The sequence below is a fragment of the Cricetulus griseus genome, chromosome 3 (genome assembly GCF_003668045.3).
Source record: "Cricetulus griseus strain 17A/GY chromosome 3, alternate assembly CriGri-PICRH-1.0, whole genome shotgun sequence".
Lineage (NCBI taxonomy): Eukaryota > Metazoa > Chordata > Mammalia > Rodentia > Cricetidae > Cricetulus > Cricetulus griseus.
The window spans coordinates 18,564,635-18,592,249 of record NC_048596.1 but is presented as its reverse complement, the minus strand read 5'-3'; the positions used below and the strand labels follow the sequence as shown (position 1 = coordinate 18,592,249).

Below are 27,615 nucleotides of genomic sequence, written 5' to 3'. Positions count from 1 at the left end.
AGAGTCTCTTAAAAACTCTATCAGAGTCATTCCCGTGGTATTGTATATTAAGAATCTGTGGTTTCTAGGGTTGAGGATACAGAATCATCTTCGGTTATCAAGAGACTAAAACCATTGAGATGAAACTTATCCCTTTACTGGGACATATGATGCTGGCTAGCTGGGACTGAGAGATTAGCTGTCATTAAGAACAGCATTATTGAGGGGAAATCCGAGGGAGAATTTCCTCAGAGTTATCACGAACAGTTATGGTCCAAAGGAGGCTAAGGCTGCATCTCATGCTGACAGCTGAGATTTGTAAAGTACAAGAATCATCCAGGTGGTACTGGTTTTGGTGTCATGAGAGTTGCAGGATTGTAGGGCTCACTAAGAGTAACTGAGGTGTGATAGGAGATGTCCTTCTGTATATATGTTTCTCTTATTGGTTGATGAATAAAACACTATTTGGCCAATGAGGTAGGAAGATAGGCAGGGCTTGGAGATGAGGAGAATTCTTGGAAAGGTAGGCAGAGGAAGACAGTGAAACAGTCCCCATGTAGACCACAAATGAGTTACAGGTCGGGGCATTCTCCATTAAGCCAAGACCATGTAGAAATGCATAGATTAGTAGTTATGGGTTAATAATTAAGGGAGAGCTAGCCAATAAGCAGCTCCAGTCATTGGTCAAAAGTTTATAATTAAAATAGTATCCTTGTGTTTGTTTGGGGCTGAAGGTGGCGGTAGGACCTGGCAGGACAAGAAAACCACCAGCAACAAAATGGTGCCAGCAATGTGGGTTGCATTAATTTCCATGTAAAACTTGACAATAGCTTAAAAAGGAATTTTAGAAACAAAAGAACAAAGTCAAGCATGGCTTCTTGGTAGCAGCATTTTCTCAGGTGGGGGTCTGTTTGCTAGAGGCTCTCGGCTCCTTTAAAAAGGTTTCCTGACTCAGCATGGCTCTTTTAAGAGGATCTGATATCAGAAAATTAATTGGTGTTTATGAGCAGCCAGCAGCATGCTGCTTGATGGTGGCATAGACCAAGGCAGTGAGCACAGCTTCCAGTGCCGGCGATAAACGAGCCTCCACCATGTTTGAAAGCCAGCAGCTAAAATATCCACTTTAATTTTAGCAATGTTGTTTAGCAGACAAAAGACTTGTGGCCAGGAAAACATAGAGATATACAGTAAAGACAGATTCAGATGTAGAAAAACCTCTAAAGGGTTTACAGTGTGTCTAAAAATATACATAGTCTTGGGAGAGAAAAGGAAAAAGGATAAAGTAGTTATAAAGAAATAGAGTAGCTATTTGTGGTGGCACATGCCTTTAATCCCAGTACTTGGGAGGCAAAGGTAAGCAGTTCTCTGTTATTTCAAGGCCAACCTAGTCTACAGAGTGAATTCCAAGAAAGGAAAATGTACACAGAGAAATCCTGTCTCAAAAAATGAAAAAATAATAGTAAAAGATACAGAGTAATTTTTAAAAAGCCACATAAAGATGGAAAACACAGCCTGGATAGTATATGTTACTGTGTTGTCTTTGAATTGTTTGATTGCTGAGGAAAAAAGCAACAGCTGCTAACAGACATTTGATTATAAATGCTGCTGTATTAATCCAACTTGTATATTTTAAAAATGTCTTGACTTCAAAATTTAAATATCAGAACATGTTACTTTGGAAAAGAGATTTGTTTTTATTTCCACAGAAAATGAAAAGCTGTGGATTCCTTCCAGACTAATATGGTTTGATGAAGCAAGACCCCCCTGAAGCAGTGACCCAAGTGATCCAACATCCAAAACAGCTGGGACAATGCAGCTTTGCAGACTATTACAGCCAGGGTTTGGCCAGGTTTGTGTTTTCTCAGGATCCCCATGGTATTGACAGTGTCCCCAAACAGCAGGAAGCAGTTTGGAGAGAATGATGCCCACATTCCCAGATATTGTTTGTAAATGTTTGTTTTCATTTAAACAGGGTTGGTTATAAATGGTTAATGATCACAACCAATCTCTTTCTAAATAAGAAAAAGGGGGAATTATGATATAGAAATGAAGACTTTACATCAATATGGATTTTGGTTTATTGATACAAATTTAAGGTCAATTTGTTATAGGTATATTTCTCTTCTTGTTTAGGTATTGTATTTTACAGCTCATTTAAAAATGTAATGTATCATTAAATACAGATTATATATAGTCACCTATAATAGTTAAAAACTATAGTTAGTTAGGTTTTCTGGATATACAGAGATGTACTTGAGATGGATAGATATTCTTCAAACCTTTCAAAGACCTACAGAATATTGCATTCAAAATGGTTTAGGGTTTTTCATGACAGTGAGACACAACTGCTCCTGGCAACACCAATTACTTCAGGGAGGAAGATGGGCATTGAAGAAACTTGTTATGGAGTTTGCCTTCGACATGGTGAGTCTAGCCATTTGGGCAAGAAACTATTCTTGCCTGGACTGTTTGACTGTATGCTGTCAAAACTAGACATATAGGTCCTACAGGAAAGTGACTGCTAAATTTGACAAAACAAGATGGGACAGTCCTGAAGGGTTCCTGCTTCATGAGTCTGCCAGACATTCTGCAGGACACAGAGAAAAATGGCTGACAAACTGCCAATAAAGGTGGACAGTTTCAAACTTCCTGCTTTGCTAAGAAGTCTGTCAGCACATTAGGTCATATGGGCTGAAGATGGATGCTCCATAGTTACAGAGGAACTTTGGTTGACTGTTCAGGCAGTGAGATGTCTCTGTCAATTCTAGAGTTTATATATTATCCTTCTGAGGTTTTTGAAGGAGTTGAAGACAGGTAGTATGGTTACAGTTTTCCTTAGTTATGATAAAAGATATATAAGACTTTAGACTCACAAGATAGGATAGATGAAAGAACACTTTCTTTAAATTTTGCCAAACGTTAATAGACTAAAATATTGCTAACTATAATTCTTACTTGATAACTGTTTTGTTATATGTAATTTTACTGTTAAAGTTAAAACCTTTCTTTTTATTTAGACAGAAAAGGGGAGATGATGGGGGATGTTCTTCTGTATATGTTTCTCTTATTAGTTGATAAATAATACACTAATTGGCCATGCAGAAAGATAGGCAGGGCTATGGGACAAGGAGAATGCTGGGGAGAGATGCACAGGTAGAAATGCCTTGCTGCTGAAGGTGTAACATGCTGGATTACAGGTAAGCCACACACTTATGGCAATACAGAGATTAACAAATATGTGTTAATAATTTAGAGAGAGATAGCCATTAAGAAGGCCAAACCAGCAGCTAACAGTTTAATAATTAATATGTAAGTTTTTGTGTGTTTATTTGGGGCTGAAAAGTGAAGCAGGACTAGGCTGGAAAAGAAAATCCAGCAACAGAGGTGTGGTACCATTCGAAGTTAGAAGATGCTATTGGTGAAGGTGCAGCCTGTGGTGACCTCAGAACACTGAAGATACCAGGACCTTGAGAGGATTATCAAAGACAGAAACAGCAGTGAGTGGAGCTGCCTAGAGACTACGAGATGAGCTTGTGTGCTTTAAATGACAGAGCCCAGATTAAGGATATAATTTAACACTGTTGAAGTTTGGCTTTGCTTTCTTCAGATTGTAGCTGTGGCCTAGCTATTCCCATTTGAAGTATCAAAGTATTTATTTATTTCACAGGAGCCCATTTTTATGAGACTTGGTATTTTAAGGAGACTAAATTTTTCTTTAAAAATATTTGAATTTTTTAAAGACTGTGGGACTTTTAAAGTTATACTGTGATATTAATATATCTTGGGGACAAATGAGAAAGGAAAGGTTATGGCTTAATAGTGATGTATTGGCATGTTAAGTTGACAAGTGATCAATTGTGTTGGTTATTTGTGATCTTGACACAAGAACCTGGGAAAGGGACATGTCAATTGAGAAAAAGTCACCATCAGATTGCTTGTACACAGTATATGAGGCATAACGATTGATGTAGAGAACCTAGCCCCTTGAAGATGATGCCAGCCCTGAACAAGTGGTCCTCAGCAGTACAGGAAAGCAAACTGAACAAACCGTGGGTGGCAAGCCCATAAGCAGCAATCCTCTATCTTCTCTGCTTCAGTTCCTGACTTCATGTTTTTGCCTTGCTTGAATTTCTTCCTTGGCAGATTCCCTCAGTGACTGATTGTGATTGAGAAATGTAAGTCAAATAAACTCACTTATTCTCAAGTTGATTTTGGTCAGTGATTATCACAATAGAAAGTGAACTAAAACAGAAGCTTTTTATGTAAAATCCAGTAAGAACCTGAAAAAGAGTAATTGATGATATGGAACATCCTCCATTCAGCTTTGTAAACATTCTTAATACAGCATAGCTTGACCCTTTTTCATGGCTCTTGACAAGATAAATGATTCAAAAATTCTGTATTTGTAAAATTACTCATATATATATATATATATATATGTATGTATCTTCTTCTTCTTCTTCTTCTTCTTCTTCTTCTTCTTCTTCTTCTTCTTCTTCTTCTTCTTCTTCTTCTTCTTCATCCAAGCTCTGGGCTTTACTTGTATTTCATTAGACATTATTTTCCTAAAGTCCATTTTATTTATTTATTTACTTTCGTGGTGCTGGGGATTGGACTCAGGCCTTGCACATTAAAGCACATCACTATTGTGACATACTCCTGCTTAATAAATATATTTTTTCACTTCAAATAATTCTGTTTAAAATATATTATAAGTGGAAGAAAACAACCACTTTAAGAAGTTGTCTTTGCATGAATGTGCTATATGAATCATTTTTAGAAATCCTGCAACTTAATTATTATTTAGAAATGTGACTTCTGTCATGCCAGTAGTTATAAGCCAAGCTCATTAAACACTTGCAATTGCAAGTACCATGTGTGATAAACATTTTCATCACCCTCTCAGTTGTCATCATTACAATCCTGCAGAGTAAGAACTATTGAGACCCAGTTCTGTCTCACAGACTTTCATCTAGATGGTCTCTCTGGCAGGAACACAGTTCCCTGGAGATTTCCTTAGCTAATTCCCTTACTTCTTTTTTCTGTTTTGGCTCACATCTCAGCTTCTAGAAGACCAGTCTTTAAATACTGCAGTCTTCTTCCCTCCTTTTCTTCTTCCTCCTCCCATCACATTCTCTTCTCCTCTCTGCATGCTCTTAATAGTTCTTCATCTGCTATTCTCTCCCTTTAAAATCACCTGCAGGTGTCTTTCTGAGTAGAGTTCCATACTTCTCTGGTGGCCAGAAGAATTTTCTTTCTATTCTGGTTCTTACTAAGTTGACTAATAACACCTGCCCTTTATGTTCTGTTACAGAAGAGAGAGGATAAGCAATGCTTTGCAGAAGTGATCACTAGAGCGGTTATCTCCCTGCTAACCAGAAGGCTTCCAAGCTTTCCACAGCAAAGAATTTTGTTTCTTTTCTCTTCGTTGTCTATCCATAGCATTAATCATAGTACCTACACATAGTAGATACTCAAGAAGAAAATATATTTATGAATTAATACAAGTATAACAAGATTACAGAATCACTCAGTAACCACGTGAGCTGAGGTTACAAGAGTAAGTTTTGATGCATCCATAGAGTGCTAGTACAGTAGTCAGAAAGAGAACTGCAAGAATATATCCATCTTCTATGGTGAGATAATTTCATAAATACAGAGATTATATGAGATCAGAGAGAGCAAGGAACTCATGGTTCAATATAATGTGTGCACTGGGACAAGTGCAATTCTGTATTTCACCCTCACCGTGATTGTTGAGGCATGTTTGAAAACAAATTTATAGATGAGGAAACTGAGCTTGGAAAGATTTACTTGTCTACTCAATCCACTAAAATTCTGTAAATCAGGTCTGTTTTACTTCAGAGTCCTTGCTATTTCTACCAAACCACAATGCACAATCCTACAGGTTCTTTGCTTCCAAAGAGAAATATTTAGAGATGTTTTAACATCTCTGTGAGTTGCTTTCTTAAATATTTTTTTTACCTTTCGTTTCTAAATAAGCTCTTTATTTTGTTAGCATTTTTGCTCTGAAATTGGTTATCTACATGATCTCTTTAACTTTTCCTTTTATGCAGAATCTTTGTTTAGCAAGTCATTCTAATGTCCCATTGCCTGCAGAGATGCTCATGAATTGATGCTATTCTCAGAGCTATTTTATGCACATTTATTTATACAGTGGGTAAATTCATAGTTGTTTTGGCAATGAAGTTTTTAAGTGTTAATGTATTATGCTTTTAAATATAGCCAAAACCCAAATTTAACAATTGATGTCTAAAAATTAATCTCTTTAGGCCTCCAGCTATAGTGTACCTACCCTGTTATGTTTCATTGCCACAGCAAGAATCAAGAGTGATGTATATCAAAACAGACTAAAGCCAAAGACAGGGAAGTACCACTTTTATATTGGAAAAATTTACTACAACGGAAATTACTTCAAGCTATTATCCTGAAAACCCACAGTAGGAATTTTCTGAAGGCCAGTGTCTAGGACAATATTTCTAGACATTTTATCCCATAGAACAGAAGCCTATGTATAAAGTTTTGTGGCAAACAAAACAAAACAAAACAAAACAAAGTGACAGTTGTATTCTTAGAAACCAGATCCAGTCTGCTTTCTGGTCTCCAAACTTTCAAGTTCATCAGAATCACATCTAGTCTCAAGGTTTCTTATTTGCTGGGTGTGATGGCTATTCTTGGTTGTCAACTTGACTTATGTCTGGAATCAACTAAAATTCAAAAATAGAGGGAACACTTGTGAGGGATTTCTGCTTTAATTTGAAATGGGAAGATCTATTTCTAATCTGGATCTTTGAGACAGGTAACCTAGAACTAATCTGGGCCACACCCTTTCCTGGAAGCTTATATAAGGACATAGAAAAAAGAAGCTTTCGCTCTTTGCCTGCTTGCTCTCTCCTTGCTAGCAAGTCCTTCATTGGCTGTCGAGCCTACCTTCTTGGGAATTCCAGCATGTACTAAAGACCAGGTGAGACATCCAGCCTCATGGACTGAGAAACTACTAGATTCTTGGACTTTCTGTTCATAGCCAGCCACTGTTGGATTAGCTGGACCATGACCTATATGCCATTCTAATAATTGTATTTATATATTTATGCATATATATACATATATATCAATAATAATAAGAGGCTGTCAATTACAGAGGGAGTGAGGGGGTATGGGAGGGTGTTGGAGGGATGTCAAGGAATGGGAGAAATGGGATGCAATAATGTTTTAATTAATTATATTTTAAACATATTGCTGTCTGGACCACATAGCCAAAGAAGAAAGAGAAAATGAGGGAAGAGGAGGAAGAGAATATGGAAATTGTCTATGGTACATCTTAGGCATTAGTATCTCTTGAATTTGGCTTAGTTTATAATTTTTTGAATTTAAAATTTTATCCTGTCATATTAAAAGTAATCCTAGGGGCAGGAAATGCAGAGAGTAGGATTTTTACTAAAACTCCTTCTCAAATCTCACAGCACAAACAGGAAAGAGAAGAAACAAGGTAAGAGAAGAGTGCAAGAAAAAATAATGCTTAAAATACTGATTATTTGTAAACAGAAGAGTGCTAACTAACTTACCTGGCTAGAGAAAGCTAAATGGCACTCTTGCATGTAGGAATTCCTAAAACCATATTAATTTTCCTACAGACATCCATAAAGTCTTAAGAGCTGAACACACCAGGTGTCTTTAAGAATGAAGGGGTAGGGGACTGAAATGGGAGGACTGTGATCAAAGAAGCCCTTAGATTCTTAGCATTACTTTATATTAACAGTTCTCAGGTGTGGTCCAGGGATTCTTGGAAGATTCCCAGATCTGTTCAGAAATCTTTGAGATAAAAACTGTGATTCCTAACAATACTGCAAGATTGTTTGTGGCTTTCATTTCAGTATCTAAGAAATGTAGAGTAGCATGTCAGACATGTGACAAAGTCATTGTCCTGACAATTAGCGGAAGATCTGTTTGTATATCCTTGCCTTTCCAGACCATTCCTTTTGAAAGAATGTCTTTGGGTTATACATATTAGTATTCTGAAAGATCAATTCAGTCTGTTCTCAATGTTTCTTACTGTGTTCTTAAAAGTTATGGTGGTTTGAAAGAAAATGGCCCCCAGTGGGAATGGCACTCTTAGGAGGTGTGGCCTTACTGGAGTAGGGTCTCGTCTTGTTGGAGGAACCGTGTCACTGGAGGCAGGCTTGAGGTCTCATCTATGCTCAAGCCACACCCAGTGTGCAGTCTCTGGTTCTGCTGCAATATGGATCATGATACAGAACCCTTAGCTCCCTCCTCAGCACAATGTCTGCCTACATGCCACCATGTCGTACCATGATGACAATGGACTGAACCTCTGAAAATGTAAGCCAGCCCAATTAAATGTTTTTTTCCTTTGTAAGAGTTGCCATGGTCATAGTATCTCTTTGCAGAAATAGAAACGCTTACTAAGACACAAGCTATATTTTTCTACTACACAGTTTGTAACACATATAACAGCACAATCATAAAATAAGTTATTATTCTGAAACCCTAATGTTTTCCCATGTCTCAATAAAACAAAAACACTCTAGTGTCTTGTCTTACAATAACATTTTGGAATTATCTTGAAATTTAAACATTTAAAAAGCATCTTAGAGATAAGTTAATCAAATGTATTGGCTAGAAAAGTCTAGATGTTAGCTAAGGATTAGTAGAGCATTGCACACTTAACTTTTCTGAATGTCTATGAGCTGAAAGACCAGCAAAGATATCATACTAGAGGTAGTCCACAGGCATGAAAATCATGTTACTATTATATCACTAGAAGTGTACTTTTGCCTCATGCATCCATCCAGAGATGAAACTTAAATTTTTCTATTTAGTATCAGCATTAGCTAATTATTGATGAAGATCCTTTGTATGAAATTTTTTTGGAAATAAATACACATGATGATGAAATTGACAGTGTTAAAATATTTGACTCTTATGGTTTGTACTGGAAGAATTATTGATATCTGGACTGCTGGTCTGAGGTAACAGTGGGTAAAACTATTGATAACTCTTCATAAATCTAACTGTGCTGGTGAACACTACTATATCTGACCTTTACCAAAAAGGCCAGCTTCACTTGAAATGTCTTCAGTAAACTAGTCAAATTAAATTTATTAAATTTAATCCCTTAAGCATACATTTACAAAGTGTTCCCTATAGATAAATGAGAGGTGCCTATCTGCCTTCACAGTGAAGACTGGTTGCCACCTGAAGAACTAACTCTTTCTTTTATGACTTAACTGCAAAATGGTTTGACCAGTTTTATAAAGGAGCATAATTCTTATCTAAAGGAACAACTTATAAAATTATGACTATTTACACTTGGGTATTTTAAATATGTTTTATCAAAAATGGTCAAAATAAGCTTATTGATGGTTATTAGAGCTAATTGTTAAGCAAAAATTAAAACTATAGAAGATTATATTTGGTACTATCAGCTTGTTATTCTCCCCAATATTTCACTTATGAGAGGTCACTGGGGGTGTTAGTGAATTTGAATTTTTGGATATTTTGTAATATCCAAATATGCCAACATTTGGAAGATCTATATAACTCATAACTCAGTTAAGCAACATTTTTCAAATGATTAATCCAGGATGTTACGACATTACCCATTACTCTGTTCAAAGTTCAAGACTTGTGTGATTTAGAGGAGCGGAGCATGAGTTCAAGTGCAAGGTTTTACGTCTCACACTGTGGATAACTGTGAAGGATCCACCACTTCATGTCCTGTTTGAATAGCTGAGAGCACTGACTATCTGGACAATGATACTCTAATATTTCTTTCTCTTTCAAACACATCTCTACATTAAGCCAAATTTTCTTTGTAGCCTTAAGCCAAAAGAATTCATTTTAATTAAGTCTGATGTTAAGAGATGCAATGATATAAACTAAGGCCATTTTCTCTAGTATTCCTGGTTTTGAAAATAAGTAAATTTCTATAAAAATATATTTATGGTCAAACATAATGAGTTTATTTTTGAATAAGTAATTTAAAATTTGTTATGGCTCTAGTATAGCAAGTAGATATAAATATGATTTTTATACAAAAAATGTGGAAGATTCAATAGTTTTTAAGAATGAGTGGGATCCTGAAGAATGACTTGATGAAGCATTGCCCTCTGTAGTTAGGGAAACTACCTTATTTAAAAATAAAAAAATAGAACAACAGAAGTTGAGCAGCAGTCAGGCCATCAAACATGGGGGAGATAGAGAGCAATCACACCTAAAATTAGAGGCTTCCAAACAACGAGGCAAACACCCCTTTCCATGTGGCATTGCTAACAGATTGCAACTTGAAAGTTAGGTGAGTAAAGAATTCCCTGGAACAACAACCAAAATGCCAATAGTCATGAATGGTTAGATGATGGGGAATGTCCTTCTGTGTATGTTTATCTTCTTATTGGTTGTTGAATAAAGTACTGTTGGCCGATGAAGAAGCAAGTTAGGCAGGACTAGGTGTCAAGGAGGATTCTGGGAAATGTAGTAAAGAAGTGTTGTGATCCAGGCAGGAAGTGACATACCAGGCAGACTCATATATAAGCAGGGACAAACAGGAAGTAGTTCCTTTTCTCTTGCTCTTTTTCCTGGTCTCTGCTCTAGAGTCACCATGTAATCTGCTGGCAAGAGAGGGCACCAACAGAAGGCATCCTCGATGAGTCTTATAAAATATATAGATTTATGATAATTAAGACTGAGCTAGCATATAAGAAATCCTAGTCAATTGGCCAACAGACAGCATTTGTACCTAATGTAAGTTTCTCTGTGTTACTTGGGACCTTAACATGGTGGCGGGTAGAACTCAGGCAGCCTGGCAGAAAGCACCCACGTGATGGCAGGGCTCTGGTAGCTTTGGCGGAAAGATTTATGGTTACAGTTAGAGTCTGATGTTCCAGTCAGACCTTTCTGTACAGATTTTCACTGGTTGAGAATCAATACCCATTTCAGAACAATCCAATCAGCTCTTATGAACAAAAACAGAAATTCAAAATAATCAAGCATTTGGGAAAGGGAGCTTTAATTCTAAAGTCAGAAACTAAGATAAATAAATGAGAAAGGAGAAGGAAAAATAGAGGAAGCAACACTAATGAAGGGAACATAAGACTAAGTTTGGGAAAAAGAAAGAAGTACCGTGTACAGAAAACAGATAGGAAAACAACAACAACAACAACAAAACCAGACAGCCTGGCTATGGTGGCGCACGCCTTTAATCCCAGCACTCAGGAGGCAGTTGCAGAGGCAGGAAGATCTCTGTGAGTTTAAGGCCAGCCTGGTCTGCAGAGAAAGTTCCAGGACAGTCAGGACTGTTACACAGAGAAAAACTGTCTCAAAAAAACAAAACAATATCAACAACAAAAAAAAGACAGAAAACAGGAGACAGCACAGCTAGAAACATGGTGAGGAGTGACAGAAAGCAGTGAGTAACAAAACTCAGGGTTTGGAAGCATTGTAATACAATTTTAACAGAACCTAAAATTGATACCCTTGTAGAGGAAAGAGGAGACAATATATCCAGAAACAAGGGAAGGGGTTACAATGAGGATATTCTGAGCTATAGAAGAGCTTTGGGGATGAGCATTATAGAAGTATCAATAACAAGAGAAAACTTAGATGATGAAGGGGATCTACAAGAAAACAGAAGTAAGAATAAAATGGAGAAAACATGGAAAAGTCAGAGTACCTTTGAGGACTTTACACCTGACTAGTACCAGGCCCCAGACAACTGTATACAAATGGGAGCATCTTCATCAAAGAGAAATGGGTCGAAGGAAGTCTTAAACTGAGGGTGTGGACTCCAGACTAGAGTGTCTACTATATACCAACTGGATAGAATAAAAGGAGTATCACACAGAGGACCCCTGGTGACAGAGAAATGCTACAATTATCAAGAGAAATAAAGCCAGCTAAGTGAAAGGATTGGAAAAATTTTAATATATTTGATTTTTCAATAGTTACAAGGAATGTCAGAGTGAAATGAAGCATGAGTGTGAATTCTGAGGGACAGCCATGTGCACCTAAAACATAAATCAAACCCCAGACAAGGCTCAGTCTGTTCAGTTCTCATTTGTCTTTCCCTACTAAGTTCCTGGGAGAATTGCTACTAAGTTGAAGGAATAAACCTCAAAGAAGAATATGGATCTAAAAATAAAAAATCAAAAGAACCCCAAGCATGATGGTGAAGGGTGACCCCAGGGCAACAGTGTTCAGGAAGCACCAAGATCAATAGGTCCAGACCGAATAGTAGAGATGGCTCCAGGAACAGATCTCTGAGGAGATGAAACAGACAATTACCTAAAGTGTCTGCCTTTACAGAAACTTTCCCGGCTGGAGAGTTTTAGGATGAATATGGTAGATTAGTAGAAAGTTGAACAAATGAAGAAAGGTCTTTATCAACACAAAGGGAAACAAAAACTTGTAAAAAAAAACAATCATAGGACACCTTATATTTGAGCTATGAATTAAATTTACATAGTCTGAGGTTAGAGAAAAGGCTCAGTGATCAAGACCATCTTCTTTGTAAACATGAAACCTGTGTTTGGATCATAGCACCTACATAACAATCCAGGTGGGGACTTTCATGTGGCTGTAACTCCAGTAATGTAGGGTACAGAGACAGGAGGATCCATGCAGCTTTCTGGCTGCTAGCCTAGTCCATAAAAACTATGAGTTCCAGGTCCAGAGAGAGAGAGAAAGAGAGAGAGAGAGAGAGAGAGAGAGAGACAGAGAGAGAGAGAGACAGAGAGAGAGAGATCCTGTAGGAATAAGGCAGAGAATAACGGAGGATACCTGACATCCTTCTCTAGATGCCACGCACGCACACACAACTGCACACATATGTATACACAGATCCCACACCTTTGTCTCACTCATGCAAACTAAATTAATTTAAAAATTACATAGTAACAATGTGAACAATTAATTTTTATCTAGCCACTGAAAAATAAGATATTGGAGGAGGGATATATGAGAACTAAATTCTTGTCTCCATAGTAACAGGAGTAGAATGGGTGGGGGGAATCAAGAGAGATGATTCAGACTGTTATTAAGAAACATGCAAATTAAACATCTAGGTGGGTAAGCTATGCAAACTGCTTCTGGAGTAGGGAAAGTATGGCAGGAAATGATGGAGCTGGGAATTGATAATGTCTTTAATATGAGAAAAACTGCATTATATACTTATAATAAAACATTAGATTATTACAGAAAAGTAAAAATGAACAAAATGAGGCCCTACACTCCATACATCCAAGGCCTAACACTATTAGTCCACTGGTGTCTTTTCTTTGGTGCCACCAAAGTATGATCTACACATTCTATGTGTTACTTTCTTCAACAATGACATTTTTCATTCATATTTTTCACGAATATTATCATGGCACCATGTTATTTTATAATCAATAAGATACTTTTACGTGTAAGTTTCCTTTCAATATTTGAGTATGAACATTTTCACTTATTTATTTATTTGTTTGTTCAAAATGGGGTTTCTCTGTGTAGCTGACTATCCTGGAACTCACTCTGTAGACCAGTCTGGCCTCAAACTCACAGAGATCCGCCTGCTTCTGCCTCCAGAGTGCTGTGATTAAAGGCATGCGCCACCACCACCTGCCTCAAATGTAAGAACATTTTCAAAGAGAAGTGGAAAGAAATATATCCACCTTTCAAGCGCTACAGTTAACATTTTACTCTATTTTTCCATATGCCTACCAGTGTATCTATTCCTCTACTCAAGCATTGATTTATTTTATGTTCTAATGCTTTTCAAAATAAATTGTAGTTTGTAAACATTATTCTAAACATGTCCTCAGGTGTCCAATTAACCAGAGTTAATGAGCAGAAAACAGTTCTACACTTCAGACAGAAGCACACAAGACCCTATAGAGACAAAACAATTCTGACTAGAAACAGTGATGCTTGAGACACCACAATTGATTTCAAATAATACTCTGTAGAGTAAGGGGAATGGAAGCAACCCAGTACTGCTGGCAAGCGTGCCCTAAAACAGATACACACTAGTGAGGACTTAGAAGCAAAGTCACAGATAGCTACAGCTATCTCATTTGTGGCAAATGTATCAAAATGCACACTGGAGAAAAGATAGCCTCCTCAACAAATGGTGCTAAGGAAATTCAATATCCATAGACATATAATACAATCAAATTAGATCCAGTGTCTCTCACCTTGTATAAAATCAACTCAAAATGTTCAAAGACCTTAAAATATGACTCCTATAGGCAAAGTATTTGTGTCTCCTACATCATTCAGTCTGAGTATCCTGGCATTAATTATACAATGTAGAACAAGTATACCAAATATAATTATTGATTTAGTTATAGTTAGGCCTGCCATTTTTATGCTTAATTTTGAAGTTTCCCATTTATTTTTATTTTCTTTATTTATTTGTCATTATTTTCTTTTCATGATTTTCAAAATTAATTCACTATTTCTTACTATTCAGCCATCATTTCTTTATTATGTTAAAGTCTATAACTGTGACCAGTATTTTGAAAGTGGATATTTTAAGAATAAACTTTTCTCTTGTGCCTGTCAGTCTTCTTAATGCCCATATCATACTAGTTCATGCAAGAGAATATCAGAACTGTGCATGTCTACTTAACACCCTCCTTTCCATTATTCTTCTGAATTCTTGACATGTTTATTTTACATCCACAGATGTTACAAACTCCACAATATGATTCACAAATTTGCATTGGCCTGGTCTTGGTCTTTAAAAAAAAAACATAGAGGAAAAGAGTGTCTTGTATTTAACCACAAATTTGTGGTTTCCAGTGTTATTTATTGGTTTTGAAAATCCAAATCTCACCTAGCATTGTTAGTGACTTTCTGTCTGAAAAACTTAGCTTTTTTTGTCTTTTATTAATCTAAACCACCTTTATGTCATGCTCATTTTTAAAAATAATTTTTTTCTGATAGAATATTGTGGCCATAATAAAGAATGAATTCCTGTCATTACAACAACATGTTGAGTGACATAAGTCAGTCAAAGAAAGACAAACACTATATTTTCATTTATGTGGAAGCTTAAAGTTGGTCTTACAAAAGTAGAGCATAGAATAGTGTCACAGAGGATTTCATACTTTACATTTCACTGATAGTTTTCTATGTGATCATTTAATGTGGATATTTCCTCCTTAGCTGTGAATATTGTAACAATATTCACAATAACTACTACAATAACTACTTGGAAATTGTCAGTTAACTCTAATCTCTGGATCATAGAAGAACTCCCAACTCCCTGTGGCTGATATTTCTCTTGACATTTTTAGGCTTCTCGATACTGTTTTCCACCAGGCTCTTTGGGTCTCTCAGTGAACACATACATCACGGGACAAAAGATTTGTGCGGAGTTCACATGAATTTCTGGAAATTTCCCCTTTAGCTGCTTCCATCTTCTGATTCCTTCTTAAAGCTAAAGGGGATACAGCAATGTATTTCTCCTTCAATTCTATTGCTTTGTGAAGTATTGATTAAATGACTACCAGAAAAGTCAGGTAAACATGGCTTTCACTATTGCCATTCACTTTTATCAAAATTTTCATATCTTCCTCTAATTCCACCCCATTCTGAAACATACCCTATATATAGTTTCATATATTTGCATACAAACTATACCATTGTGCCTGAAATTTGTACTTAATATCAGTGAAACTGTTGTTGGGTTTCTATGTGGTAGATAGATTACATCAGACATCTTGGTCCTCAATACACATACAATTTGGGAGCATGACCTTCCAAATTAAACAGTCTAAACACCCAGACCAAATTTTATTGATATTATTAGCATTTCAGCACTTCCTCTTAGGGTTAGAGAAACAGGACATTGGATTTTAATGTTCAGAGTTCTTGCTATGATTCTTCTATTATTTTATAAGCCTTGACAGATAAAAGCCCAGCAGGGAGGGATAAAAAGTAGAGAAACTACACTTGAGGTACTACTTGCTGTTTTCAAATGCATGCAGTAGAAAGGAAGAAGCACAACTCTTTTCCTGTTTTTGGTACACTATTTTTGCAAATACATGATATTTATTTAGAGATATGGGTATTTTTAGTGGTCAATAAAAATGTATTTGTTAACATGTATTTCTCTACTACAAAAAGTACTGTGATTGACTTATTGTACTTGCGCAAGGAAAAACATTTAAACAAAGAAGAAAGTTTTCTCAGAGGCAATGAATTTTTCCTGTTCTCACATAATTACCCTCCGTACAAATCACATAAATACACATGAGCAGTATGTCAATAAAAGGACCATGTGATATCAAGCATAAAATGAAGGTACTCGCTCTTGGGGTGAGACAAACCCACTATAAGGAATATGGTGGGTCTGGGGCTTCCTCTCAGCTATAAGGAATGAGTTGTCAAAGCAGCCCCTCCCTCACTTAGCTATTGTGAAGATCAAACATGGTAGGTGTATACAATTCAAGAAGAATCTCTGATGTATTGTCATCATTGTCATTGTGGTCACTATTATTCCCCTAATTGGAAATGTCTAATAAATAATTACCTGAATAAGTACTCTGTGAATTGAATAAATGCCTTCTCATTGGAAAAACTTTCAAAAAGGTGAAAAAACAAATTATGAGAGTTTTGTGTATTATTGTAAGTATTATGTAAAAATGAGCAAGAAAAAGAATAAAGGGGGGACCTATTGAAGCAAAATCATAAAGGAAGATTTCTCTAAGGAGATGGCATAAAAGCTGAAACTTAAAAGATGTCAAGTCGCCAGGCACATGAAGGGCAGGGAGAAGACAAGGAACAACATGTACAAAAGTACTGAGCACACATATCACACATATCACACATATTCACACATATTACACATTCAGAAACCTTTAGGGACAGACTGGAAAGCCTCTACTCTGTTGGGACAGAATAAATACGGTTAAGTGACACTAGATGAAATCAGGAGGTAGTGAATTAATTACAGTCCTATAGCTGAGATAAAACACTCTGACTAAACTCAGCTTAGGGGAGAAAAGGGCCTATTTTGGATCACAGAGTCCGTTGTAACAGAGTCCATGGTGGGGAAGACGGAGGCCATGAAAGCATGGCAGTAGGAGCAAGAAGACGTGTGAGCACATCTCAACTGCATACAGCAGGAGGAGGAGGAGGAGGGTGGGAGACTGGGAAGGAAGGAGAGGAAGAGGTAGAGACAGGGTGGGGGCAGGGGAGCATAGATAGAACAGGAAGTGGAGAAAAGCTATAAACCCTCTAAGCCTGTCCCCAGTGGCACACTTCCTTTAGTAAGGCTCCACTTCCAAAAGGGTCTATGACCTCCCCAAACAGGGCCACTAACTGGGAACCAGGTGCTAAATACATGAACATATGGGGGACATTTCTCATTCAAGCCACAACAGAGCATTTGGCTTTTGGTTTTGGAGTAAAAAGATGACTATAAATGACAAGTTAATAGACCTAATCTATCCTCACAAAAACAGGATGAAGGATAAGAACCCCCCCCCCCAAAAAAAAACCTTGAAACCCCTTGTTCAGATAACTGAGTATATATATATATATATATATATATATATATATATATATATATATAGGCTAAAACAGTTCCCACAATGATTTGAGTTGTTGATTGCCAACAACCCAAAAGTTCGTTTGGGATATTTCAATAAATATTCTATCCACTTCTTTTTCCTTTCATGATTTCATTGTACCATAATGGATGCTCATAAAACAGGGGGCTGACAAGCAGGAATGGCTAACTAAGAAAGATGGTCACAGTGTGAACTAGCAGGGCATGGAGTGGGAGGCATCTCAACTGCATCGCACTGAAAAGCGGCTGAGATGCTGGGGTGGGAGATTCCAAAACCCAACACCCTGGCCCAGACACAGAAGGCAACTCACAGAAAACGTCAATGTACACAAGGCAAGTGACAGGAGGTGACAGGAATGCCAATGTGAGCTTTATCCTGCAGTGTTGAGGTTTCTCCCTTTTCCTGAATCAGCTTCATTTTCTTAATTCTTCTTTCTCTTTTTAACATGCTTTCTATTATCAAATTTCTTGGCACTAATTAACACCACAGCTAGTAATATAATAAAGCATTTCCATTTTCACATGACATTTTGAACAACTGAAACTGTTTCCTCTTACACAGGGAAATTTATTTCCAAAGGGAAAGCCTATAGGGAAATGATACCACATTTAATCTCCATTACCCTTCATTCCTGACAGATTAATTTAAGAGTGTACATTAATAGGTGAGATTTCCAAATTGTTTCAGTATTTTTTTGGGGGGACAATTATGATTTTGAAATAACAAAATAAAGTCATAGCACTATTAGACAACATGTATTATAATAACAGCTTTAGAGGTGTTTTTAATTTTTTTCTTGAAAGATAAAGGGTAGTATATTAAATGTCAGCTGTGAACTGGGTGACAACTAATTATCTTCCATTTCACAGCAGCTGATAATAAGTGAGATTAAAAAATGATGAATACCTACTGTTGCCAGGTAACCGCATCTACGGTGCTCCCTGCCACCTTCATGAATCTGTAAGGAATAGAGAAAAGAGAGATGGTGTGATTTCAAACATTTATCCAAAGCTAAAACAAGGCAAAGCCAAGAAATACATTGGGCCAATGCACACTCAGATATGCTTTCCCAGAGAACCCCCAGCCCCAGTCATGGGAATCAAAATCCCAAGACAGCATTTCACCTACATTTGTCTCCCTAAGCCCACGCCTGACAGTTCTCACATTGACTTTGTATAATCTAAACTTATCTGTGCTAGCCCCTATTCTCTAAAGACTCTGATCTCTGCTGGGAAACAATGATATTTCCCAAGGATGGCACCACATACATGCTTTTGAAAAACTTCAGGCCTCTCTCTCCCTGGAGAAAGTATGGGAAAACCCAACTTATACATCAGCAAGGCACTATCAAATATGCTCTGATGCAGAGCTGTCACATCTGTGTGAAACATGGTGGGGTAGAAACATGAGCACCACAAACAGTAATTTATCTACCTCTGGAGCAGCTAAGTGGAAAACAAATATTCTCTATCAAGTATGCTCAGCTCAAAAGGAGAGGGAGACCTGGTTCTAGGAAGCTAAGTGTACAGCAAAGCCTTGAGAGCAATTGCTCACTGACCTTTGTGACCCCCTGGAGGTCCAGAAGAACCAACATCAGGATTTATTTGTGATTCACAGACCACATGTCTGAAGTAACTGTCTGCCACTGCTCACTTGTTTGAGGACATGTATTGCCATGGCTACTACTTCCCTTGAGAGAGCTATCACTCAAAACCCAGAAATCAAAGGAAACATCCCAGTTCTTTCAAATGTTCATTTCAGCCTCAAAACTCCAGAGGGAAATTTCTCTTTGAAGGAAACATTGAATTCTTCTGTATAAACAAAGAACTCTTGAACCAGAAGAGGAGATAGTCTCTTTCCTATAAGGCTGTATCCTGCCCTAGATGAATCTCTCTAGAGAGATGGGATGGGCAAAGGGATGCCACAAGCAACCACAAAGGGTCTGTTTTTCTGTGATGGCGGGAAAGGACTCAGTCCACCTATAGAACAAACTGGAAAAATCTGGAAACTAGGACTTTTGGTTAGCCACAAAGTGAAGTTTATAAAGGGCTAAGGAGAAAAGGGGAAAACGAGAAGGGAACTAGAGAGAAGCATCTCACTGGGCAGGAAGAACAGCTGGAAAAAGAGGTAGCCATTACAGTGGTCTTAGATTGGATTTTGGTTTTTTGCTTGCTTGCTTGCTTGTTTGTTTTGTTTTGTTTATTTGCATTCCTCTCTGTAGTACCACACTGAAGTTCAGGACCAAGAATGTGGAAACATAACGCAGTGTGTGATACAGAATGGAATTAGTTTGATGGGTTGAATCACAAATGTCTATGTGGTTTGGTAGATATTTGGCATTTTCTGAGTATCTAGTTAGTACCTACAGAGTGTGTGTGTGTGTGTGTGTGTGTGTGTGTGTGTGTGTGTGTGTGTGTGTGTGTGTGTTGTATGTGTGATTTCTTATCTTCTTAACACTGCTTTGCTTGGTGATGAGGATGGTAAATGCTTTTTATCACTTTATACAGACCATGTACAGCTTCTTCATTGGCTAGAAAAGTAAAATTTTCAGATATCTCACACAGCCAATCTAATGTGGATTATGTCATTTCATCTCATTTCAGCAGCAGAGTTTGGCAGAGTGTTTACCTCCTGCCTGCTTCTCTGCCCTGTGTTTAGGAGTCACCGTTTTGGAATTAAAGGTCAGAACTGCTTATGTATTTGGTCTTTCCCACCCTGATCTGTGCTATACTGAGTCAATAAGCACACAACCAACACCTATCAGAACACAGAGAAAGAAAAGGAAAGACTACAAGGAATGGGAATCTCAAATACTATTTTTGTTGCATATGAATTCCAAGCAGTGAACACTTGATGATACTTGAGGAGTTGGGTGACCTAAACATAAAGAGAGGGAGATGGAATTCTTTACCCTTTTTTAGGATATTGTAAAAGTTAGAAAATCTAGACAGTCTTACATGTAAGCATTGGTTTTTGAGAGAGAGTTGCTCTGTGTAACAGCCACGGCTGTCCTGGAACTCATTCTGTAGACCAAGCTGGCCTTAAACTCATAGATATCTGCCTGCCTCTGCCACCAGAGGGCTGGGATTAGAGGCATGTGCTACCACCACCCAGCTTCAATCATTTTTAAAAGGAAAAGAAACAAAGACTCATACATTTGCATGGGATTTAATCCTCCAAAATAGTTTCTATCACCTCTGAAATAGAAATAGTTCATGAAAAATTGTCTTCAAAATCAAAATCAAAATCAATAACCACAATGAAACTGGTACATGTTCTAATAAACCATTTTCAGCTTCTTTTATGTATAGGCCACACACTCTCCAAAAGAAAACAATTATGGAGATGTTTCTGTTTAAGTACAAAAGGCCACATATTACAAGGGTTGTGTGAGTTGTTCAAATTCACATAGTCAGTGTGGACTAAGACCAGATTCAGATTCCAAATCCAACCCAATTTTTGGCACCCTGTGATGCCACTAAGCTGTATTCACTAGAGCTGAGTAGCATAGTAGAACTCTACAATGCAAAAGAAAAAGTTGAAATTTTATGTTGATAAAATACAACCATATTTATTAGAAAAAAATAGTGACCTGAACACCATCTTTCCTTTTCTGTTTTTTTTTCTCAAAACTTCAAGCTCTTCAGGATTTATTTGCAAGAAAATGTACTGAATGTACACACCAGAATGTGACCAAGTCAGTACCCAGTCACAGGACAAACACAATGGAACTCAGAAGACAGAAATGTACATAGTTAATCACCAAAGTTACTGTGTGCTACACCAGTGCCAACTAACTGCTTATAGGGTCATATCTGAGAGAGTTCTACTGTCTATGGTGTTAGAAGGAACATAGATAAAGAACAGATTCATATCATGTTTAACACTGAATAGTACATAGCTTGTGTTATGAGGAGCAACCTAGCTGGTGTTCAGCATGAGAAAAGATAAGCTATGTTCTCAGGGTCCAGTGTGGCTGGATGCCAGGAAACAGGTGAGGGAGCAGCAGGAGGTCAGGCTGTCAGGGCTCTAGAAAGTTGCCAATGATAATAATGTGAGCTTTGTCCTAACAGTAAGATGCTCGTCCAAATACCATTTAAATCTGTGTGGCCAGTTGCTAACAGGACCATGAGATATGGTGAGTGCATCCTTCATGAGTGTCCTTCATGTATGGTTGTTCAGTTTATCGAAAGTTTAGACCAAAATAAATGTCCGGATCAGATTTGGCTTTCAGGAGGATTACTCCAGCTGTAGAAAATGTGAGAGTTACTGGTGTGAGTAGATTTGCAGGAGTCTACTGCAAAGGGTGCAAGGCTTTGAATAGTGAGGATGAAATATGGCTAGTATGGTAGAGCAAGAGAGGCTGTGGAAGTTTTAATTGTAGCACTACTGAGGTACTTCTATCAGGACTTTCTAATCCTATTGAATATACACTGATGAACTAGAAGTAAATAGTCATTGAGTTTAGCAGCTATGTAGTCACAAGAAAATTAGGACCAAAATCATTGATGTCCTGCTTTGTCAAAAGGCTTTGGAAAGTCAATTAAAAGACAATTAGTTTGCCATGATGAGAACTGGAAACCAACATTTCATGATAGTTTCAACTTAGAGAGATGCATATGCATTTGCTGGCTTGTTCTGTCCTTCAATAAACTGTTCCTAATCAAACTAACAGAAGAAGGATGGGAAAGCTGTAAAGTTGGGGAACATTTAAAATAATATCAATTATTTCTCTCTATAAATGGAAAACATGAGATACAATAAGCCCATAAATAGATTATTTGGGGAATTTACAGAGAAAAATCTTAAAATAAAATACAGTAAAAACAACAACAACAAAAAACTAATGATGGCTGGGCGTTGGTGGCGCACGCCTTCAATCCCAGCACTCGGGAGGCAGAGGCAGGTGGATCACTATGAGTTTGAGGCCAGCCTGGTCTCCAGAGCAAGTGCCAGGACAAGCTCCAAAGCTACACAGAGAACCCTGTCTCGAAAAACAAAAATCAAAAAAACCAAAACCAAACAAACAAAAAACAAAACAAAACAAAACACCAAAAACCTATGATGATCTTGGAGAGGAAACAATTCTTTTCTTATACTAGCATATGTGTTTAGTGAAATTTAATACAAAAGTTCCAGTAGATATTTTTGAAGCTTTACAAAATCATTCCAAATTTTGCCCCCAAGCCAAGAAAATTGAGATAAATTGAAATAATAAAGAGGTATCTTTGTTCTATCATGGTTTAGAATGTACCCCCGAACATTGCAATGATTAAAGCATTCCCAGTTTAGGAATTAGCAAGGAAATCTTATGGAATAGAATAAAAATTTTAAAGTATAAAATGTATTAAATGAACAAGAATTTACTATAGGAAAAGCGTTTATAATAGTACTACATGATTTGTTTTACTTTTTTGTAATAGAAATTAAAGTCAGACTCTTACCTAATATACTATTTTGCAGAAGATGTAAAATTGCTTATAGTTGAGCTTTGTTATGGTGGTTAAACTGTTTTAGTCCCCAAACATTTGCTGTTTCCAATAATTTATTACCATTTGACTCCAGTAGTATATTGAGACAACAGAAAAGTTGTAGTTAGCTTTGAGGAAACTATTAGTGAACATGTGTTCATTTGAAAATTGTTATAAACTACATTTTTATTTCATTCTTCTTAGCAAATTGATATGACAGAGCATAAGAATGTATTTCTACACGTATTATGGGGAGGGAAAAATAATCACATTTATAAATGTTGAACAGACTGTTTTAAAATCATATGGCCAAAACGAGTCTTGTTTTGAGAGGGTTAAGCATACTTATCATTAGCTTCAGGCATTTTGTTTCCAGAAGTCTTTGAATATCATTGTTTAAAAATCCACCAACCAGATAAAGAAAAGTTAATGACAGAAGTAATACACAAGGGAAGTGGATCATATCACATACAAACCAACTCTATCTAGTCAATGAATTCGAGGTTTGCTGCCTATCTTCATGCCTTTTTCTTGAAAACTAGGACTTTCAACAGCTCTTTGGCATCTTCCACTAATGCTGGAGCCTAAACAGTGCTCTTCTGTAAACATTTTATTTGCAGTCTAATATCATTATTGCTGAACATTGTGCAGCTCTATTGAAATTGTTCACCCATGTGCTTTGGTCCCATTTCTGGGAAATAGGCCGATGGAAGGAGCAAAAGTATCTGTGATGAGGCAGAAGATAATCTTTTAGGACTCATTGTCTAAAAGACAGTGTCCTCTACAGTGTCAACGAAGACACAGAACTGAGTGTAGACATGATAGAGATGCCAAATAGATGTTGAAAATACTAACTTTCAAGAAGCCAATGTTCTGCCATAGAGGAAATTCCCCTTTCGTTGTGAGAGTTCTTTCTTCCTCCAGGAGACTCTGAATCTGGGAGACTTTCTTTTCTTTGTTATCCACCTACATATATGTCGTATATGAAATATCATTGAGCCTTCTCTCCCAATTCTGATTATGGTGATATATTATTCATGATTTAGTAAAGATTGCCTGAAGAATCAGAATGCAAAGCCAGCCACACTAGTTAGCTATAGAAACTAGACAGTGGTGGTACACACCCTTAATCCCAGGACTCAGGACATAGAGGCAGACAGAGCTCTGTTAGTTCAAAGTTACACCGAGCTACATGAAATTGATCCAGTTTAAAAGAGAAACAGTTCATACAAAGGAGATCTCAGCACTTGAGATTACAAGCCTTTAATCCTAGCACCTTATATAAAATAGGAGCAGATATTCAGTCTGGGGCATTTTGGTCTCCAGCCACATTGAGGGCAGGATTGCTTCAGCCTAGGTAGAGATAAGAGCTTCTGGCTTGGCTGCTTTGCTTTTCTGATCTGTTAGCTTGAACCTCAATATCTATCTCTGGGCTTTTAATTTTCGTGTTACAGCAGATCACAACTCTCACTTATAATAAAGCCCAGATTTTTTCGTTATCTTTAGAGTTTAATTTCTATTTCTGGACTGCAAAATGCAATCTTAAAAACTGGTTCCTGAAACTTCTTTTCCAGCAAAGAGAACACTTCACAGAGAACTGGACATCTAAATGAGTTCACACTTCAACAAGAGTACAAAAGCCTGGCCTCCTTGTCTACAAAATGAACCCCTGATCATGCAAGTGACATAGATACAGTGTAACAACCTGTGCTATTCAAAGGCACAGGAAAAACTTGAGAGAAAATCATCCATCAGTAAATCAAGTTGGCAAATTTCAAGCATCTTCCCTTGTCATGTTTAACTTTTTCATATGCTTGTTATACTGGGCAGTGAATGGAACAAATAAACTATAGGTCTCTTTACTCTCCCTTGTCCTCCTCCTGCTGTCACCACTGTGGCCTCCTCTTCCCCTTCTGTACTCTTTGAGTGTGTGGCTTTTTCTCCCCATTCAATCTTAATTTTTTCTGTCCTTTATTCTCTGGCCCTCTCCATTTTTACTTTACTTGTATACAATAATTCAGTGACAGTAGACTGAAAAATAGCATAGCCGAATGTTTGTCGAGGTCTCTATTTACAGTCCTCTTTGACAGCTTACACATCTTCCTACATGGTAGTTTATATAGGGTTTGAGATGAGTGAGACTCTCCAACCAATTTCTTCTTAGGATAAAAGTTACACTCACGTATAACTTATTTCAATCTTTAATAAAGATAGGAAAACTAACATTTGCTGATTGGTGTACATTTGTTAAGCAGTTTATATATTTTATTTATAATTATTTTTAATGTATTATTTGAGAATTTCATTTTATACAGAATACATTTTGATCAAATCCTCCCCACTCACCAAGTCCTCCCATACTCCACCCACCGCTTTCCCCTTCTAAATTCATGTATTCTTTTTAAAATCCACCGAATTCACATAGTACTGCCAGTATGTGCATGGGTGTAGGGTCATCACCTGGAGCATAAGCAGTCTATCTGGGACACAGTCCCAAAGAAAACTGACTTTCTGTTCCATTGCAACCATCAGCTAGGAGTGGTGGTGGCATTATCTCTTTCATTTGGAAAATGAAGAAACTGCTCAAGACCACCCATGTAACTCATTACAGAGTAGGGCTAAACCTGCTTCTCCTCAAAAGCCCTCATTACGACCATGCAGGGAGCAGATCTGTAGTCTTTGTTGTGCTGCTGCTTTTCCTGAGTCCATGGCAGATGCTGGGAGTGATCACAATACATTACCACCTATCTGGGAATTGGCTAAGAATCTTTCTCAAGATAGATCGCCAAGCATTTGTTACCTGTAACTGGCTCTCAAGATAAAGCCAGTTTTCCTCTAGTGGGGGTGGGGGTTGAGAAGAGGGAGACTGTAGGCAATGTCTGAAACAAGACAGAAGCACATGCAAGAGAATAACACATACAGGAGAGCCAAATCGATTTGTTTGATTAGAGAAGCTGGGAGAATGGAGGTTTTGAGGGACAATGTTGAAATATATCTGGAAGGCTCTGGCCAGCACTGACAGGGGCTGGCTGGAGGAATATTATGATAGGCATGGCTTGGCAAACCACAATGCTGCTCAGGAGGAGGCTGTGCAGACTTGGATTCAAGCACAGAGGGCTTTAGCTGACTAGATATGATTTCTCCTGGCTGTGGAAAGGGGTGGGAAGGAGGAAACATGCATCAGGATATGATTATGAATTTCACAGAGGAAGGAAAATTTCCAGGAGCTGAAGCTGTGGTAAGAAGCTGACTGAGTGAGAGCAAACACTGTGGGCCTCAAGTGAAGAGGGTCATTTTTTATATTCTTCAGAGTTTATAACATCTTTCCCTAGTTAAAAGATGACAATTCAGGAAAACTGCATGGATCCCTGGACCCAGGAGTAAAACAGGTATCTGTTTTGAAAACTGGTACCATGATTAGCTATGTAACTTTGGGTAGGTTCACTTTTCTGGATCATCTCATTTGAAGAGAACAGCCCATACCCTGCAAAGATGCTGTGAGGGTTAGCCGGAGACAGATGAAGAGACAAGGGCAACGGGTAGTAAGTATAATAAGTATGTAAGTATAGTAAGTATGTAAGTACAGTAAGTATGTAAGTATAGTAAGTATGTAAGTAAAGTAAGTATGTAAGTATAGTAAGTTTAGCCATTGAATAAATATGAGTATCCTTCACCTGGTCATGGCTTGTTACCTTCACATTTGTACACACCTATTTCTTGATCAAGAAAATAGAAACAGAACATGCTCTGCCCATACAGGGTAGTGATGCTCAATGTTGAAGTACCAATATTCTTTGGGGCCTTTGTTTGAAGGACAATATTTGGTTCCATCTCCACACACTCAGATTTGGCAAGTCTGAGCTGGGCCTTAAGAATCAAGCTGGTAAAGAGAGAAGATCTGGGGAAGAAATGAAAACAGCATTGCAACAGATACCAATGATATCTAGAGAATCATTAGGGACTATGGAAAACTTACACTTCAATAAACTGGAAAATGGAATGAAGAACTCTAAAAATTAATCACTCTGAAGCTTCAAATCCATAAATCCTCAAGTCCATACATGGGCAAACAGATTGAACAGACACTTCTCAAAAGAAGTACAAATAATCAACAAATAGATAGAAAACGTCAGTGTTTTAAGCCATCAGGGAAATGAAAATCAAAACTACACTGAGATTTCCATCTTAACACAGTTGGAAGAGCAGTCCTTAAGGAAATAGGCAAAAATACCAATTCAGGAGAACCACCATAGATCAGGGCCAGCCTAAACTATAAAGTGAGTTTCAGGACAGTTTGAAATTCAGTGTGAGAAACTGTCTCATAGAAAGGAGGGTGTGAGGGAAAGATGGGGTAGCATTTATTGTAACAAGAATGGCTGGATAAGGAAATAAAACTAGCATATGCCATGGTACTCCTGGGCATGTACATAAACAGATCTAAGTGAACACACCTATGTTTGCATCAGGAATCTAAGATGCCGGCACAGCCATGTGTGATGTGATACTACTTACAACAGCCAAGTTATAGAATCATGCTAGATATCTAAAATCAGTGAGTGGATAGGGAA

The 27,615-nt window shown here is 37.5% G+C and overlaps 1 protein-coding gene across 3 annotated transcripts in view; it reads right to left on the bottom strand.

Moving 5' to 3' along the window:
- The window catches only part of Hpse2 (heparanase 2 (inactive)), a 585,409-nt gene that overhangs the window by 181,890 nt on the left and 375,904 nt on the right, over positions 1-27,615 (bottom strand). For all 3 annotated transcript variants that reach the window (XM_035443067.1, XM_035443068.1, XM_035443069.1), the window contains one exon: positions 18,487-18,534. In XM_035443067.1, the coding sequence (XP_035298958.1) occupies positions 18,487-18,534 (48 nt within the window). The remainder of the gene's footprint in view (positions 1-18,486; positions 18,535-27,615) is intronic.